General features: G+C 44.9%; 1 protein-coding gene across 1 annotated transcript in view; it reads right to left on the minus strand.

Annotated features, from left to right (window-relative positions):
- Positions 1 to 18,025, minus strand: part of LOC139400897 (solute carrier family 49 member 4) — a 62,770-nt gene that overhangs the window by 22,739 nt on the left and 22,006 nt on the right. Inside the window, exons 3-5 of the mRNA XM_071145458.1 lie at positions 16,967 to 17,250; positions 12,950 to 13,079; positions 3,042 to 3,150 (exon numbers count right to left, since the gene is read on the minus strand). Of these exons, the coding sequence (XP_071001559.1) occupies positions 3,042 to 3,150; positions 12,950 to 13,079; positions 16,967 to 17,250 (523 nt within the window). The remainder of the gene's footprint in view (positions 1 to 3,041; positions 3,151 to 12,949; positions 13,080 to 16,966; positions 17,251 to 18,025) is intronic.

Here is an 18,025-nt window from a genome sequence, read left to right on the forward strand (position 1 = left end):
TGCATAAAGGTTACAGTTCACCGTCTGTCTGGAGGCAGCAGAATTAACCACCACAGCTAGATGTAACTCTAGATCAGGAAAAGTACCAGGAGTTCACAACAGTGACTTTCTCAGTGCAGAAAGCCTCTCTGTAATCAGAAATCTGAAGCCACTGCTGTGCTTTCAGGTGAAGTATCAACTTTCAGAGTGTTTTTTTCTGCGTAGCGACTTAATGTTTACTCTCCATTAACGGAGCAATTACATATGAGTGATTAACGCAGTGTGGGACCTTGCTCTTAAAGCGATGTTAATTACGTACAGCGACACAGAGCTACGTGCCTCAGGACACGGTCTTGCCAAGCACTGGGCTGGGTGTCTGGAGGGAGGGAGGGCTCCTGCAGAGTTCAGACAATAGTCCAGGTTTGCCTCAGCCTCATCTCCTCCACCCTTCCCAAGTCACGCCCCAAACTCCAGCCCCTTCAACCATCACATCCCCTCCACCTGTCCCCAGCATACTACTCTCTCATGCCATATCCCCAGCTGCTGCCCCATTCTTGTCTATTATTTATTGGATCACTTCCCCGTGGGGAGAGGAGACACCGGTTGTGTCACAAATAGCACCCTATTCCGTACATAGGCCTCTGGTAAAAAGTAGTGCACTATGGGAATAGGGTGCCATTTGGGATGCACCCACTGTGTGGAGAGGGACGCTATGGGATGTCACAGAATGCATTCTGTCAGCAGGAAGAAAGGGTCACCTTAGAGCCACTGCAAACGGCCACTACTCATCAGCTAGGCAGCGTGGTGGTTGACAGCTACAAAATGAACAGGAAATAAGGCTGAGAGGAAGGTTGGGACTGTGGAGGTGAGGGTTTGTGTGTTCTGGGAAAGACAGGATGAAGCAGGGGTGAAAAACAAAGTAGACACCTTCACAGATTTTCTTTGTATAAAAAAAAAATGCACTGACTGCTTTGTCTGCACACACACACCCCTCCCCTGTGGGTGGATGTACTACATGGCGGAAGATTGAAACCAGTGTTTGATATCTGCAGAACAGAGCCTGTTAATGGGAATGCAGAGAACAGCACGGCCGCTGCAATGGCTGGAGGGACACGGCAGCAGTAAGATTGGCAAGTGGCATTTGAGTGGAGAAGTGGAGAGCAGCTGGGAGGTGATTGGAAGGCAGCGAAGGGGGACGAGGGGCTAAAGCAGCGCCTCTGTATTGATCGCCTCGCTGCAGAGAGAGAGAGAGAGCTGTGTCTGGGATGACAGTGGGAGCGCACAGCGTGTAGTGTAGAGGGAAAGAGAGAGTGTGTGTGTGTATCACATCACCCACTTTGTCAGCACTGTTTTCCTCTTGATCCCTGACCTAAATATGTTTAGTACGTGTGTCAGACTGTCACATCCATAGAGATATCATTTCACACCTTATATCTACCCTCATTGTATTCCTCAATGAATGTTGCTGCTGATAGCATCTTATCAGAATATGGTCATGGTTTGTTGGTGCCAAGGCACCTTGCAGGCTGTATGGGATCGTAAGTTAGGTAGGCTAATGTGTTTTACAGTAGTGTGTGGTTTGCAATGTGAAACTCTGAAATCAAGATCAAACATAAAACATACTGAAAGTTCTGAGGAGTGAACGCTGCCGCTGCAGTAGTGATGCATTGTAACAACTCTGTTTCTAAGTTTTGAGCCTGGGAAAAACTCTGTACAGAGTTTAGGTAAGGCAGCATCTTTGTGACACCATGTTTAGACAGCCAGATAAAGGCAACTTGGATGAGAAAAGTTCCTTAACATTTCCTTTTGACGACAAATGAAACTGTAAGACATAAAGAGGATAAAGAATTGATGATACTCCCTGTGGGTTCTGACAGAAAGGAAAGATAGCGAAGCGAAGGTGTGTGTGTTATCCCACAGCTTTGTGATTTCTTCTCAAGTACCTGTCTGATGGTAACCTTGAAAAGAAGCCTCTTTTGTCTCCTTTGAGCCACTGCGATCGTGTTAAAAGTAGAGGGTGCTCTGCTCTGTATCCCAACATCTCTCCTCTCGTTCTCTCTCATCCTGGATCTCTGATGCTAATCCTGTACCGTTGAAGGGTCTGAGATGCAGCCGGTCTAATTAAGCTAAGAATCTAAAGTGTTAAGTGCCTCGCTTTCTTGACATGCTCCACATTTTCCCATATGCAAATCATGTGCTGTGGATTCCACCCATGTTTTATTAGACCCTTAAAAAGTTAGCTACACTTAGAGAAGAAGATGGTCCGATAGGAGAGAGAAGAGGACGGACCAACCAACCAAACAAGCCTATGCGGAATGGAGGATAGTTTTAAAAACTTGTAATTAGGTATTTTTTGAGGGTGGGTTTTGAAGTTCAAAGTGGTATTCACAAGGGCCTGCTGCTTTTTAATGAGTCCAGGATGGGAAAGTAAAAAGGAATTTGTGAAGAAGATATTTTGAGTTGCCATGCTGGGCTCGAAGTTATGTCAATACTGTATGGCATGGGCCACTGGGGTTAATTATGAGTCAACATCCATTTCCGTCTGGGAAATTACAGAGTCTGAATCCCAAATGGCATCCTACTCCCTTGATAGTGCACTACTTTTGACCAAGGTCCATAGTGCACTATGTATGGAATACAGTGTTATTTGGCATGTAAACGTTCACTTCAGCAAGGGAAATTACACCTCACCCAAAATGTGCCACATCACAGGCGCTTTTAGAATGACGGGGATGATTTCAGGAAGGCTAGCAGTCCCGTTTCAGTGTTTCAATAGGTGAGCGCCAACACCGAAAGCTTTTCATTGTGTGTTGTACCAGAGCAGATCATTTGGAGGAGATTGGAAGCAGATGTTATAAATACTCTGTTGTAATAAATGCCCTTTGTAATGATCAGTTTGAACATGTCTAAATTGTCTTCCAGAACTGCTATTACTGTACTACCATTCAGAGTGAATAAAGTGAGTAATGCTAGGATAATTGGGAACAGACAATCTGTGTCTTTGGTATGTTCTAAACTCAGCGGACATGTTATGGGTGTTGGGTCAGGTGTGTGTTCCTTACCTGACTGACTCTGGCAGGGGTAAGGATCATGTCCAGAACTCCTGACCAGCCTGCCACCACCCCTGTAGGCACCGCGTAGGCCAATGCTATCATCAGGAACCGGAAGTTACTGGAGGGAAAGAGAGAGAAACAAAGGCTTTTAGCAGCAAGTCCTACAGTATCCCTACCTAGCAAACTTCCTTCTCTCTGGTTGACAGTGTCTGGAGACCTGCCACCAGACAACCTCTTGCTTTCCTATCCTGTCAGCCCACACCACACAGCATCTCTTATTGTCAGGGAGGATCGATCCCACCTCAGTGTAGTGACAGAGAGATAAACACCTGGTCAGGAACCAGGAAGAGAAGAGCTGCCTGACAGGCTGGCAGGGCTAGGCTGGAGGTGACACCATGATGAGATTTGAATAAAGGGGAGAACAACAGCTATGAAATGAGATTGAGATGAAGAACCAAGATCCTTTGATGAGGTGACACCAACCACACACAGACGCGCTAAACTGATGAATCAGCCGAGGCTCAGAACAATATAATTAACTGATCTACTTAATCATGTATTTATTCATATTAATGGGTTTGGCAATAGTAGCATGTCCACAAATAAAGTAATTTCACATCTGAGATGATGATCCGAGACAATGACTCCCTCCGATTGTTCTGTGAATCAAAAGATCCCTGGAAGGAAGGTCATTCCAAAGTCAAAAACTATTTAGCTCCATCTAATGCCCCATCTAACGTCCCCCACAGGCATACTTTCCCAGACCAGATAGTGGCATTATCGTTTTTGCTTTCAAGTAGATTAAGCCAATCCCATTTAAATCAATTCCCCAGACCTGATTCCTCTGTGGGTCTACAAACGACACATTTACCACCTGCTGTAAACAGTTTGTTGATGGTTATGAGAACGTTCTAGGTTTATGCTCTGCCATTGAGACATTAAGAGGGTGTATCGGGTAGAACCAAGGCATCGTTCAAACAAGGGAACTAAGTGAGATGCCTACAATATGGAACAAAAGCTAATTTTGTGTGGTCTCTGGCCAAGTAACAGTCTGAGATGAGAGATCAGGGGTAAATCTAATATAAATTGTTGGAGTTGGTGATATCAATGTTGACTTTGGCCAGGTCTGTCAGTCTTTGTAAACACTGACAAGCCACTAAGAGGTGGGTTTTTCTCAAGCATGAATTTTACAAGATGATAATCAAGATCATGACCACGATGCTGGTTGTTTGTCCATCAATGTGCTCCATGAATCTGTATCTCTGTGGAGGTTCTCTTCAAGGAGAATAAAGCTGCAACATTGCGGTCTAAAGTGCCAGAGGAATACATTGATGTCATATAGTGCTATGCAGCAACTTGGGACAAGTTTCCTCCTCAACTTAGTTTGAAACAAAACAATAGACTTTCAAGTCTAAGTCTATGTAGCTGTGAACTAGATTTTCCTCAGAGTTGCTTTTCATCCCCCCTCCCTCCCTGAGGATGAGGAACGCCTTAAGCATTCGCCAGATGTCCCTCCGAGATACATACAGGACGCAGCCGGCATATCAATGGATGTCATGAACAAATGCATGAGTAAACGCCAGCCGTCCATCCTGAACAGAAGCTAGGAAAACAAACAGTCCTGAGAGAGAGAGAGAGAGAGAGAGAGAGAGAGAGAGAGAGAGAGAGAGCGAGAGAGAGAGGGAGAGATTTCCCCTTCTATGACGGCTGCTGTCACTGTCAGACCAGAAGGCTGGAGATTTAATGGTGCTGTTAGAGAGGGGTGAAGTGATGGTCCTCAAATTAAATCAGCGACATGGCAGGGACAGGGTTTTGGGGCGGAGGCGGCAGTGATGAGAACAAGGTGTTATGGATGATTGTAATTGGGCAGAGAGTGATTGGAGGGGTGCCAGACAGACAGTGTTAGCAGCTAGTTGAGATGGAGGGTTGGGGGGGGGCTCCTCTGTTAGGGGGAGTCTTCTCTCTGTGTTCAGATACACAGACGCACGCACGCACGCACGCACGCACACACGCACACACGCACACGCACACGCACACGCACACGCACACGCACACGCACACACACACACACACACACACACACACACACACACACACACACACACACACACACACACACACTCCTGGCTACACAGGCCTGGTGATTGGCGAGACACTCGTATAAATGCTAATAAAGCATGATGGGCTGGCACCACTCTTAACTCTCTCAGCTGATTACCTCAGTCTGTGCTGAGATGAAACTGGGATAAACAAACTCTGAGGAGACAGACAGACAGGAAAACAGACTAGGGGATGTATTGTATGTATCAACTAGAGGTCGACCGATTATGATTTTTCAACGCCGATACCGATACCGATTATTGGGGGGCCAAAAAAAGGCTGATACCGATTAATCGGCCGATTTTCTTATTTTATTTGTAATAATGACAATTACAACAATACTGAATGAACACTTCTTTTAACTTAATACACTGCTCAAAAAAATAAAGGGAACACTAAAATAACACATCCTAGATCTGAATGAATGAAATATTCTTATTAAACACTTTTTTCTTTACATAGTTGAATGTGCTGACAACAAAATCACACAAAAATGATCAATGGAAATCAAATTTATCAACCTATGGAGGTCTGGATTTGGAGTCACACTCAAAATTAAAGGGGAAAACCACACTACAGGCTGACCCAACTTTGATGTAATGTCCTTAAAACAAGTCAAAATGAGGCTCAGTAGTTTGTGTGGCCTCCACGTGCCTGTATGACCTCCCTACAACGCCTGGGCATGCTCCTGATGAGGTGGCGGATGGTCTCCTGAGGGATCTCCTCCCAGGCCTGGACTAAAGCATCCGCCAACTCCTGGACAGTCTGTGGTGCAACGTGGCGTTGGTGGATGGAGCGAGACATGATGTCCCAGATGTGCTCAATTGGATTCAGGTCTGGGGAATGAGCGGGCCAGTCCATAGCATCAATGCCTTCCTCTTGCAGGAACTGCTGACACACTCCAGCCACTCCAGCCACATGAGGTCTAGCATTGTCTTGCATTAGGAGGAACCTAGGGCCAACCGCACCAGCATATGGTCTCACAAGGGGTCTGAGGATCTCATCTCGGTACCTAATGGCAGTCAGGCTACCTCTGGCGAGCACATGGAGGGCTGTGCGGCCCCCCAAAGAAATGCCACCCCACACCATGACTGACCCATGAGCCAAACCGGTCATGCTGGAGGATGTTGCAGGCAGCAGAACGTTCTCCATGGCGTCTCCAGACTGTCACGTCTGTCACATGTGCTCAGTGTGAACCTGCTTTCATCTGTGAAGAGCACAGGGCGCCAGTGGCGAATTTGCCAATCTTGGTGTTCTCTGGCAAATGCCAAACGTCCTGCACGGTGTTGGGCTGTAAGCACAATCCCCACCTGTGGACGTCGGGCCCTCATACCACCCTCATGGAGTTTGTTTCTGACCGTTTGAGCAGACACATGCACATTTGTGGCCTGCTGGAGGTCATTTTGCAGGGCTCTGGCAGTGCTCCTCCTGCTCCTCCTTGCACAAAGGCAGAGGTAGCGGTCCTGCTGCTGGGTTGTCTCCTGATGTACTGGCCTGTCTCCTGGTAGCGCCTCTCTGGACACTACGCTGACAGACACAGCAAACCTTCTTGCCACAGCTCGCATTGATGTTCCATCCTGGATGAGCTGCACTACCTGAGCCACTTGCGTGGGTTGTAGACTCCGTCTCATGCTACCACTAGAGTGAAAGCACCGCCCGCATTCAAAAGTGACCAAAACATCAGCCAGGAAGCATAGGAACTGAGAAGTGTTCTGTAGTTATCACCTGCAGAACCACTCCTTTATTGGGGGTGTCTTGCTAATTGCCTATAATTTCCACCTGTTGATTGTGTGATTGACTTGGAGTTACATTGTGTTGTTTAAGTGTTCCCTTTATTTTTTTGAGCAGAGTATAATACATCAGTAAAATCAATTTAGCCTCAAATAAATAATGAAACACATTCAATTTGATTTAAATAATGCAAAAAAAAGTGTTGAAGTAGAAAGTAAAAGTGCAATATGTGCCATGTAAGAAAGAAAACGTTTAAGTTCCTTGCTCAGAACATGAGAACATATGAAAGCTGGTGGTTCGTTTTAGCATGAGTCTACAATATTCCCAGGTAAGAAGTTTTAGGTTGTAGTTATTATAGGAATTATAGGACTATTTCTCTCTATACCATTTGTATTTCATTAACCTTTGACTATTGGATGTTCTTATAGGCACTTTAGTATTGCCAGTGTAACAGTATAGCTTCCGTCCCTCTCCTCGCTCCTCCCTGGGCTCGAACCAGGAACACAACGACAACAGCCACTCCAAGTCTCAGAGCGAGTGACGTTTGAAACGCTATTAGCGCGCACCCCGCTAACTAGCTAGCCATTTCACATCGGTTACACCAGCCTAATCTCAGGAGTTGATAGGCTTGAAGTCATAAACAGCGCAATGCTTGACGCACAACAAAAAGCTGCTGGCAAAACGCACGAAAGTTATGTTTGTTGTATGCTCAGTCAGATTATATGCCACGCAGGACATGCTAGATAAACTAGTAATATCATCAACCATGTGTAGTTAACTAGTGATTATGATTGATTGATTGATTGTTTTTTATAAGATAAGTTTAATGCTAGCTAGCAACTTACCTTGGCTTACTGCATGCGCGTAACAGGCAGTCTCCTTGTGAAGTGCAACGAGAGGCAGGTGATTGAATCACCCGAGCTGACAAGGTGAAAATCGGTCGTTCTGCCCCTGAACGAGGCAGTTAACCCACCATTCCTAGGCCGTCATTGAAAATAAGAATATGTTCTTAACTGACTTGCCTAGTTAAATAAAGATTATATAAAGGTGTAAAGGAAAAAAAAAAAAAAAAAACGGCCAAATCAGGGCCCAAAAATACCGATTTCCGATTGTTATGAAAACTTGAAATCGTCCCTAATTAATCAGCCATTCCGATTAATCGGTCAACCTCTAGTATCAACAGTAGGATTGCTGAGGATCAGGTCACCCCTGTCCATTCATTACAATCAATGAGGCAAAACTGATCCTGGATTGGCACTCCTACTCCTATCCACTGTAAGAGAGTGTACCCCAGTACCCTGTCCTATGGTACTTGGGCTTGGAGGAGTCTAGACGAGAGAGAGTGTTATAGACTCATAAAAGTGACTTGCCCTCTCTCTCCAGCTACCAGCTGCTACTGTATTATTAACCTTGCTGTGATGGCGGCCGGCGGGAAATCAATATACTTGCACCTTTTTCCGGCCCACAGCTTATTTAGATTACTGTACAGTAAGGTTTTGTCTCAAATGGCACCCTATTCTCTGTGTAGTGCACTATAGCCCATAGGGCTCTGGTCAAAAGTGGTGCACTATATAGGGAATAGGGTGCTATTTGGGACTCAGCCTAAGTAAGCACAGCACAGGGCAATGCACCGGAGGGTGAAATATTCTGGGGAGCCACGAAGCCAGCAACATCATCAGCTAAGTGCCATTTGTCCTTGGCAGGTCTTGGCTGGAGTTCAATGCATCAGAATGAGCAGGATAGAACCTTCCTAGGCAAAATGATTCATACATCTCACTCAGACAGCTGTGCCAGTTCCTTTCCATAGCTTTAAAATCCTCTATATTTATGACATCAACCAACTTCAATTCTGTCTGTTTGTATTTACATTAAAAAACAAATCTACTCCCTGTTTCTTTTCAAATTGCTATTCACATTTAATACTCAGGTCCACCACTACTCCACTAGAACTGACACCGATCTCCACACCTCTTTTTCCCGTAGAAGACTAGGCCAATTTTCCATCTCCTACAGAGGTCCATCTCCCACAGAGGTCCATCTCCCACAGAGGTCCATCTCCCACAGAGGTCCATCTCCCACAGAGGTTAATCTCCCACAGAGGCCCATCTCCCACAGAGGCCCATCTCCCACAGAGGCCCATCTCCCACAGAGGCCCATCTCCGACAGAGGTCCATCTCCGACAGAGGTCCATCTCCTACAGAGGTCCATCTCCTACAGAGGCCCATCTCCTACAGAGGCCCATCTCCTACAGAGGCCCATCTCCTACATAGGTCCATCTCCTACAGAGGCCCATCTCCTACAGAGGCCCATCTCCGACAGAGGTCCATCTCCGACAGAGGTCCATCTCCTACAGAGGTCCATCTTCTACAGAGGTTTTTGGAACAGTTTCCTGGAACACCTCAAGCACTGCAACTCTATGCACTGTACTTGAATTTTCTTTTGACTTCTTTACACGCTTGTTCATCATCTATTTTGCTACTTATTTTTGTATGGTTTTGTTTTCTAAACATTGAAAGGGAGGTGCCTACAAGCCCGTCTGGGTTTCTTACCTCTCCTGCATATTCTTTTAGATTGCCTTTTAAACCTTCATCCTTTTGTATTTTCTTGTGAAAATAAATCATTTGTAAATAATTATAGTGGGACCATTAGCAATACTAATGCTGCTAACTAACGTCATTACTATTCCAAGAGTAGTTGTCAGGTAGTACTGAGAACTTTTCTACATGTGTGGAGAGCTGGGCTGTGTCCCAAATGACGAAGGTTGGCATTTATTGTCAAGACTCGTGTACTGGAGGCAGCTCTGCAGAGTGGTCCCTAGCTGGCACAGCCACTGTTATAACATCAGATTTTAAACCAAACCATCACCTAACCCTAAATTAAGACCAAAAAGCTAATTTTGGCTTCATGAATTTCTATCATTTCAACTTTTGATTTTGCAGCGGCACAATCTAGCAGAACTCGCTCAGTTCTGCCTCCAGGGCAAGATTTTTTTATTATTTTTTTTCTCCCCAATTTCGTGGTGTCCAATTGTTGTAGTAGCTACTATCTTGTCTCATCGCTACAACTCCTGTACGGGCTCGGGAGAGACGAAGGTTGAAAGTCATGCGTCCTCCAATACACAACCCAACCTAGCCGCACTGCTTCTTAACGCAGCGCGCATCCAACCCGGAAGCCAGCCGCACCAATTTGCCGGAGGAAACACCGTGTACCTGGCAACCTTGGCTAGCGCGCACTGCGCCCGGCCCGCCACAGGAGTCGCTAGTGCGCGATGAGACAAGGACATCCCTACCGACCAAGCCCTCCCTAACCCGGACGACGCTAGGCCAATTGTGCGTCGCCCCATGGACTTCCCGGTCGCGGCCGGTTACGACAGAGCCTGGGCGCGAACCCAGAGTCTCTGATGGCACAGCTGGCGCTGCAGTACAGCACCCTTAACCACTGGGCCACCCGGGAGGCCCAGGGCAAGATTCTTGACAAATCAAAAGACAGCCATCGCGGTCTCCCAGAAGCTTGGCTAGTGCGTAAAACCCAAAATTCATGACAAACGTCAACCTGCCCAAACGGCACCGTATTCCCTATTAGTGCGTTACTTTAGACCAGAGGTCTTTAGACCCTGGTCAAAAGTAGTGCACTATAAAGGGAATGTGGTGCCATTTGGGACACACCCCTGCTCTGTGTTGTGATGAGGCTCTGCATCAGACCTGAACAGATGGGGTAACCTATCAAGCTCCAGATCATTAACTATGGTTCAAACTCTCTCACCAACAGGAGTGGAAGAAAGGGCAAAAGTGGTGGCTTAGAATCCAGCTCAAGACCTAGCTAACTCTGGGAAACACTGGTACAACAGAAGTGGAAAGTCTGTCTTAGAAGGAAGGATACAACTCAAGACCTAGCTAACTCTGGGAAACACTGGTACAACAGAAGTGGAAAGTCTGGCTTAGAAGGAAGGATACAACTCAAGACCTAGCTAACTCTGGGAAACACTGGTACAACAGAAGTGGAAAGTCTGTCTTAGAAGGAAGGATACAACTCAAGACCTAGCTAACTCTGGGAAACACTGGTACAACAGAAGTGGAAAGGCTGCCTTAGAAGGAAGGATACAACTCAAGACCTAGCTAACTCTGGGAAACACTGGTACAACAGAAGTGGAAAGGCTGCCTTAGAAGGAAGGATACAACTCAAGACCTAGCTAACTCTGGGAAACACTGGTACAACAGAAGTGGAAAGGCTGCCTTAGAAGGAAGGATACAACTCAAGACCTAGCTAACTCTGGGAAACACTGGTGCAACAGAAGTGGAAAGGCTGCCTTAGAAGGAAGGATACAACTCAAGACCTAGCTAACTCTGGGAAACACTGGTACAACAGAAGTGGAAAGTCTGGCTTAGAAGGAAGGATACAACTCAAGACCTAGCTAACTCTGGGAAACACTGGTACAACAGAAGTGGAAAGTCTGTCTTAGAAGGAAGGATACAACTCAAGACCTAGCTAACTCTGGGAAACACTGGTACAACAGAAGTGGAAAGTCTGGCTTAGAAGGAAGGATACAACTCAAGACCTAGCTAACTCTGGGAAACACTGGTACAACAGAAGTGGAAAGTCTGTCTTAGAAGGAAGGATACAACTCAAGACCTAGCTAACTCTGGGAAACACTGGTACAACAGAAGTGGAAAGGCTGGCTTAGAAGGAAGGATACAACTCAAGACCTAGCTAACTCTGGGAAACACTGGTACAACAGAAGTGGAAAGGCTGCCTTAGAAGGAAGGATACAACTCAAGACCTAGCTAACTCTGGGAAACACTGGTACAACAGAAGTGGAAAGGCTGGCTTAGAAGGAAGGATACAACTCAAGACCTAGCTAACTCTGGGAAACACTGGTACAACAGAAGTGGAAAGGCTGGCTTAGAAGGAAGGATACAACTCAAGACCTAGCTAACTTCAGAAAACAGAATGTTGCTGCTAACCCAAGTTTATCTTTCTTTGAAGTGTGGAACTTACACACATAAGGCCCAGCTTTTATTTTTTTCCCTTCTGTCTACAATCCTCAGCCAGACAGCTACTGATGCTGCTTGAGTGTGAAATAGGTCAGACTGGCCACTGGAAGGCTGCCTATCAGTGGGACTCCAGATGTGTGTGTGTGTATGCATGCGTGCATCAGACAGTGTCTTCATTGGGTTTATGTCAGCTTGACTGGTATTATCCCTCTCTTGAAGCTGTGTGCTTTGCAGGGAGTTTGTTATTGTTAATCAGAGAGAGTCAGTGAGAACTAGGGAGAGAGAGAGAGAGAGAGAGAGAGAGAGAGATCAAGTGAGTGAGTGAGCAAGTGATAGACAGAGGGAGAGAAGAGGACAGAGCGAGAGAGAACGAGAAAAGAAAAAGAATAAGAGAGATAGAGAGGAAGAGAGAGAAAAAGAAAGAGTGCTCCGTCTGGCTGGGGGGGTCGACTGTAGGGAGTTCAACCAGCCTGCTCACTGGCGGTCTGTCCACAGCCCAGCGCGTGATCCCCGGCCCACAGACAGTGCATTCTGAATGCAGGCTGTATGAGCATGTTACATGACCATGGCCTCCAGAGAACCCTGGCTATGTGAGCATGTTACATGACCATGGCCTCCAGAGAACCCTGGCTATGTGAGCATGTTACATGACCATGGCCTTCAGAGAACCCTGGCTATGTGAGCATGTTACATGACCATGGCCTCCAGAGAACCCTGGCTATGTGTGGATGAGGAGAAGAGGATGATGATGATCTATTTATTCAGCAGGGCCAGGGGAATGCCAGTGCCATCTTATGACTGTGTAATTAATCTAGGGGGAGAGAGGATGTCTTTGATGCACATTAACCAGCAGGCCTAACAGATGGCGCATGGCAGAGGAACAAGACCCCTTCATTTAATTTCTCCATACCCACTAATCAAACAGACCCATTCATTCCTTCCTCATCTCAAAGTTAAAACAGGACAGGGCATGTTGAGAGGCGACCGAGGACACCCCAGGCCCTTTTGTGACAGTAGTGATGAATCATTTTAATCATTTTAAGGTCTAATAAAAAAATGACCACTTAAGATGGCAAAGGACCCGACAGTACATACCTGAGTAGTCTGCAGATGCTGCTCCTGTAGCTGAGTCTCTGGCTGGCAGCAGCCACACTGGGAGGAATGGGGGGTCGGGAGGGGAAGTAGAGCAGTACCGCAGCAAACAGCATCGCCACCACACCAAACTCTTTATGTCCGGAGGGATACAGAGACACAGGAAAAGACAGATCAGTAGCTTATTAACACAGTCAAATAGAAGGGTTATTATTGGTTTACTACCTACCTGAACTCAGTCAATGTGTCACCAAAACCATTCCACCCAGAATCACATGTCTCTGATTCCACCCTACTTTGAGATAGAACTGTGTAGGACTGGCAGAGCACAGAACCTGAGGACATACGGTGTGCCTTCAGAAACTATTCACACCTCTTAACCTTTTACACATTTTATTGTGTTACAGCCTGAATTTAAAATTGATTAAATTGAGATGTTTTGTTACTGGCCTACACACAATACCCAATAAAGTCAAAGTAAAATTATGTTTTTAGAAATGTTTAAAAAATGAAAAGCTGAAATGTCTTGAATCAATAAGAATTCAGCCCCTTTGTTATGGCAAGGCTAAATAGGTTCAGGAGTAGAAATGTGCTTAACATGTCACATAATAAGGCTCGCTTCGAGGCAAGTAACACTGAAACATGCATAAGAGCATCAGCTGTTCCAGACAACTGTGTGATCACGATCTCCGCAGTCGATGTGAGTAAGACCTTAAAACAGGTCAACATTCACACGGCCGCAGGGCCAGACGTATTACCAGGACGTGTACTCCGAGCTGAACAACTGGAAAGTGTTTTCACTGACATTTTCAACCTCTTCCTGTCTGAGTATGTAATACCAACATGTTTCAAGCAGACCATCATAGTCCCTGTGCCCAAGAACACTAAGGTAACCTGCCTAAATTACTACCGACACGTAGCACTCAGGTCTGTAGCCATGAAATGCTTTGAAAGGCTGGTAATGGCTAACATAAACACCATTATCCCAGAAACCCTAACACACTCCAATTTGCATACCAACCCAAAAGATCCACAGATGATGCAATCTCTATTGCACTCCATACTGCCTTTTCCCACCTGGACAAAAGGAACACCTACGTGAGAATGCTATTCATTGAAAGCTCAGCATTCAACACCATAGTGCCCTCAAAGCTCATGACTAAACTAAGGACCCTGGGACTAAACACCTCCCTCTGCAACCAGATCCTGGACTTCCTGACGGGCCACCCCCAAGTGGTAAGGGTAGGTAACAACACAACTGCCACGCTGATCTTCAACACGGGGGCCCCTCAGAGGTTTCACTGTATTAAGTAAGCATTTCACTGTTAAGTAAGCATTTCACTGTTAAATAAGCATTTCACTGTTAAGTAAGCATTTCACTGTTAAGTAAGCATTTCACTGTTAAGTAAGCATTTCACTGTTAAGTAAGCATTTCACTGTTAAATAAGCATTTCACTGTTAAGTAAGCATTTCACTGTTAAGTAAGCATTTCACACACCTCTTGTATTCGGCGCATGTCACAAATACTATTTGATTTGAATAAGTTGCATGGACTCACTCTGTGTGGCATAATAATGTTTAACAATGATTTTTGAATGACTACCTCATCTCTGTACCCCACACATACAATTACTTGTAAGGTCCCTCAGTCGAGCAGTGAATTTCAAACACAGATTCAACCACAAAGACCAGGGAGGTTTTCCAATGCCTTGTAAAGAAGGGCACCTATTGGTAGATAGCTAAATAAATAGAAATAAAGCAGATATTGACTATCCCTTTGAGCATGGTGAAGATATTAATTACACTTTGGGTGGCGTATCAATATACCCAGTCATTACAAAGATACAGGCGTCCTTCCTAATTCAGTTTCTGGAAAGGAAGGAAACCGCTCAGGGATTTCACCATGAGGCCAATGGTGACTTTAAAACAGTTGCAAAAGTTGAATGTCTGTGATAAGAGAAAACTGAGGATGGATCAACAACATTGTAGTTACTCCACAATACTAACCTAAATGACAGAGAGACAAAAAGGAAGCCTGTACAGAAGACAAATATTCCAAAACCTGTATCCTGTTGCAATAAGGCAAAGTAAAAGTGTGTGTTATGCATGTGGCAAATCCAACACAACATATTACAGCGTACTACTCTCCATATTTTCAAGCACAGTGGTGGCTGTATCATGTTATGTGCATGCTTGTAATCATTAAGGACTAGGGAGTTTTCAGTATAAAAAAAAGAAACAGAATGGAGCTAAGCACAGGCAAATTCCTAGTGGAAAACCTGGTTCAGTCTGCTTTCCACGACTGGGAGACAAACTGACCTTTCAGCGGGATAATAACCTAAGAGACAAGGCCAAATCTACACTGGAGTTGCACCAAGAAGACAGTGAATGTGGGTGGCCGAGTTACAGATTTGACTTCAATTTACTTAAAGAACTATGGTAATACCTGAAAATGGTTGTCTAGCAATGATCAACAACCAATTTGATAGAGCTTGAAGAATTTTGAAAAGAATAATGGGCAAATGTTGCACAATCCAGGTGTGGAAAGCTCTTACAGACTTACCCAGAAAGACTCACAGCTGTAATCGCAGCTGAAGGTACTTCTAAAAAGTATTGACTCAGGGGCGTGAATCCTTATGTAAATGAAAATTTTCTGTATTTAATTTTCAATACATTTGCTAACATTTCTAAAAACATGTTTTCACTTTGTCATTATGGGGTACTGTGCGTAGAAAGGTGGGGGGGGGGGATATATTTAATCAATTTTGAATTACGGCTGTAACAACAAAATGTGGAATAAATCAAGGGGTATGAACACTTCCTGAAGGCACTGTAGAGTTCCAGCCATGCTCTATTGCAGATGCCCAGATTAGTCAATTAAGAGACAAGCGGCTTATCAGAGAGCTGGGCCTGGGACTACATCACTCAGCTGGCACAGAGACCGTAGAGGTCTCTGATACTCTCTCTGTCAGCATGCCCTAAAGGCCCTGCCTTCCAGACAAGCTCCTAAATCCCCCAACCCCTTTCACTGGGCTTGGCCTGGCCTGGGCAACCAAACAGGACCCATTTCTATTTGAAAGTCCACAGCATTTTTAGTCTGTCCATTCCCAAAAAGTACCACCAGAATCATAAATCATGCTTTTTCCTATCATAATGTGCAGTTTGATTGGACAGCAGCTGCATTTTTACTCTCTGGCTGGCACAGGACAGGGTCCATGCCAGATCACATTGATTTTTCAAACCAAAACACTTGGCACAACTGTTGATTGCTGCTTTTCTGTAGTGCAGGTGTGACTGCGGAAGTGTATAATTTATTCTCCTCAGAGGAGCAGGAGGAAAACGTCAATGAATTTAATTCCATCTAAATGCTTTCTGACCTCTAAAGCTCTCAGTTCAGGAAATGTGTCAGTTCTGTCCTTTGAAATGTAATACTAATAGTTAACACAAAGCCTCAATCTACTATTGTTGGGGATGATGTTTTTTTCTTTCTTTAAATGCTTTAATTTTCTGAATCAGTTAAGCAGAACAGGCTAAGCCTCCATCTTTTTATGGCAGCCAGTTCTGTTCTGAATGTTATATTGTTGAGACGTTTGAGTCTGATATTTGCGTGATGAGACAGACAGTCGAATCACTTTCAGCTGATTGTATTTCTCTCCCTGGACTAGACAGGGCAGACATGATCCAGAGATGATCTGCTATTGATTCCTGTTGGGTAATGATGAATGACTGAGAGGCTGCGGTGCTGTCAGTACCTACCTGCATACATAACATGAGAAGATATTCAGCTACTCTTGGTAGGACAATTGCCATAGAGTTGCTGAATATCTTCTCATCTTCAGTATGCGCCAGTGTTTCAAAGTGAGGTAGAGACCGCATTTCTTTTTCTCAGTACCTGCCTGCATACATAACCATTTGGATCTCGTCTCTTATGTATCTGAATAACACTTCACAGTATGGCTCCTTATAAAAGCTTTATGAATGCATACATTACAGCTACATAAGATATTAGAACATCAGTACCTGCATACAAAACCAGTTGGATTCTGTCTCGTATGTGGTTCATCTGGGTGTCTGTCGAGACGTCGGCTCGGTTCACCATGGCACGTGTGGTGTCGTTGGGGGCGGGCACAAGCAGTGGGCCGACAATGAAGGAGCACGCCGCCCCCAGGTAGCTCACCAATGAGGCGACAGCGGTGGCTGTGGCTCGTTGGTCCGGAGCGAACCATGTGGTGGAGAGGAGGGGGCCGGCACTCATTATGGTTGGACCAGCCAAGCCATTCAGCAGCTGACCGGCATGTATTAACCTGAAGAGAGGATCAGGAGGGAAACATGAAACATTAACATCACATTATGCATATAGACAACAGATGCAATGTAGCCAGACAGTGTAACCAGAGAGATGCCATTAACTAGAAAGAATCCATTTCCCTCAGCATGTTTCCATGTGAGAAACTACCTGCAATTTTCATTCTAGTGTTAGCCTATAGGGAAAAGTAGTTTAAAAAATGAATAAATATAATTCTACATTTATAAAAAATATATCTCTATGGGTATGGTTATTTATGACCATATTTCTTCTTCTTTCTATTTACTCCTGTCGGAGTCAGGATTCTCTCATGAAGTCTGAGTCCTGCTGCTGCAGTGTGAGACCTGAGTCATCCCCTGTGCCCTGCCAGCCCTTTCCAAACCAGTGTGTCTGAGTGGCAATAGAAAACATCTTCTAAACAGGGGTGGACAAACTACGGATCTGGCCCACGAACCCATTCAATCAGAACCGAAGGAGGTTTGACGTAATTTCCTTTTTTAAATATATACAGTGGAGCAAAAAAGTATTTAGTCAGCCACCAATTGTGCAAGTTCTCCCACTTAAAAAGATGAGAGAGGCCTGTAATTTTCATCATAGGTACACTTCAACGATGACAGACAAAATGAGAAAAAAAATCCTGAAAATCACATTGTAGGATTTGTTATGAATTTATTTGCAAATTCTGGTGGAAAATAAGTATTTGGTCAATAACAAAAGTTTATCTCAATACTTCGTTATATACCCTTTGTTGGCAATGACAGAGGTCAAACGTT

Source organism: Oncorhynchus clarkii, chromosome 3 (assembly GCF_045791955.1).
Source record: "Oncorhynchus clarkii lewisi isolate Uvic-CL-2024 chromosome 3, UVic_Ocla_1.0, whole genome shotgun sequence".
In the NCBI taxonomy this organism is placed as follows: domain Eukaryota; kingdom Metazoa; phylum Chordata; class Actinopteri; order Salmoniformes; family Salmonidae; genus Oncorhynchus; species Oncorhynchus clarkii.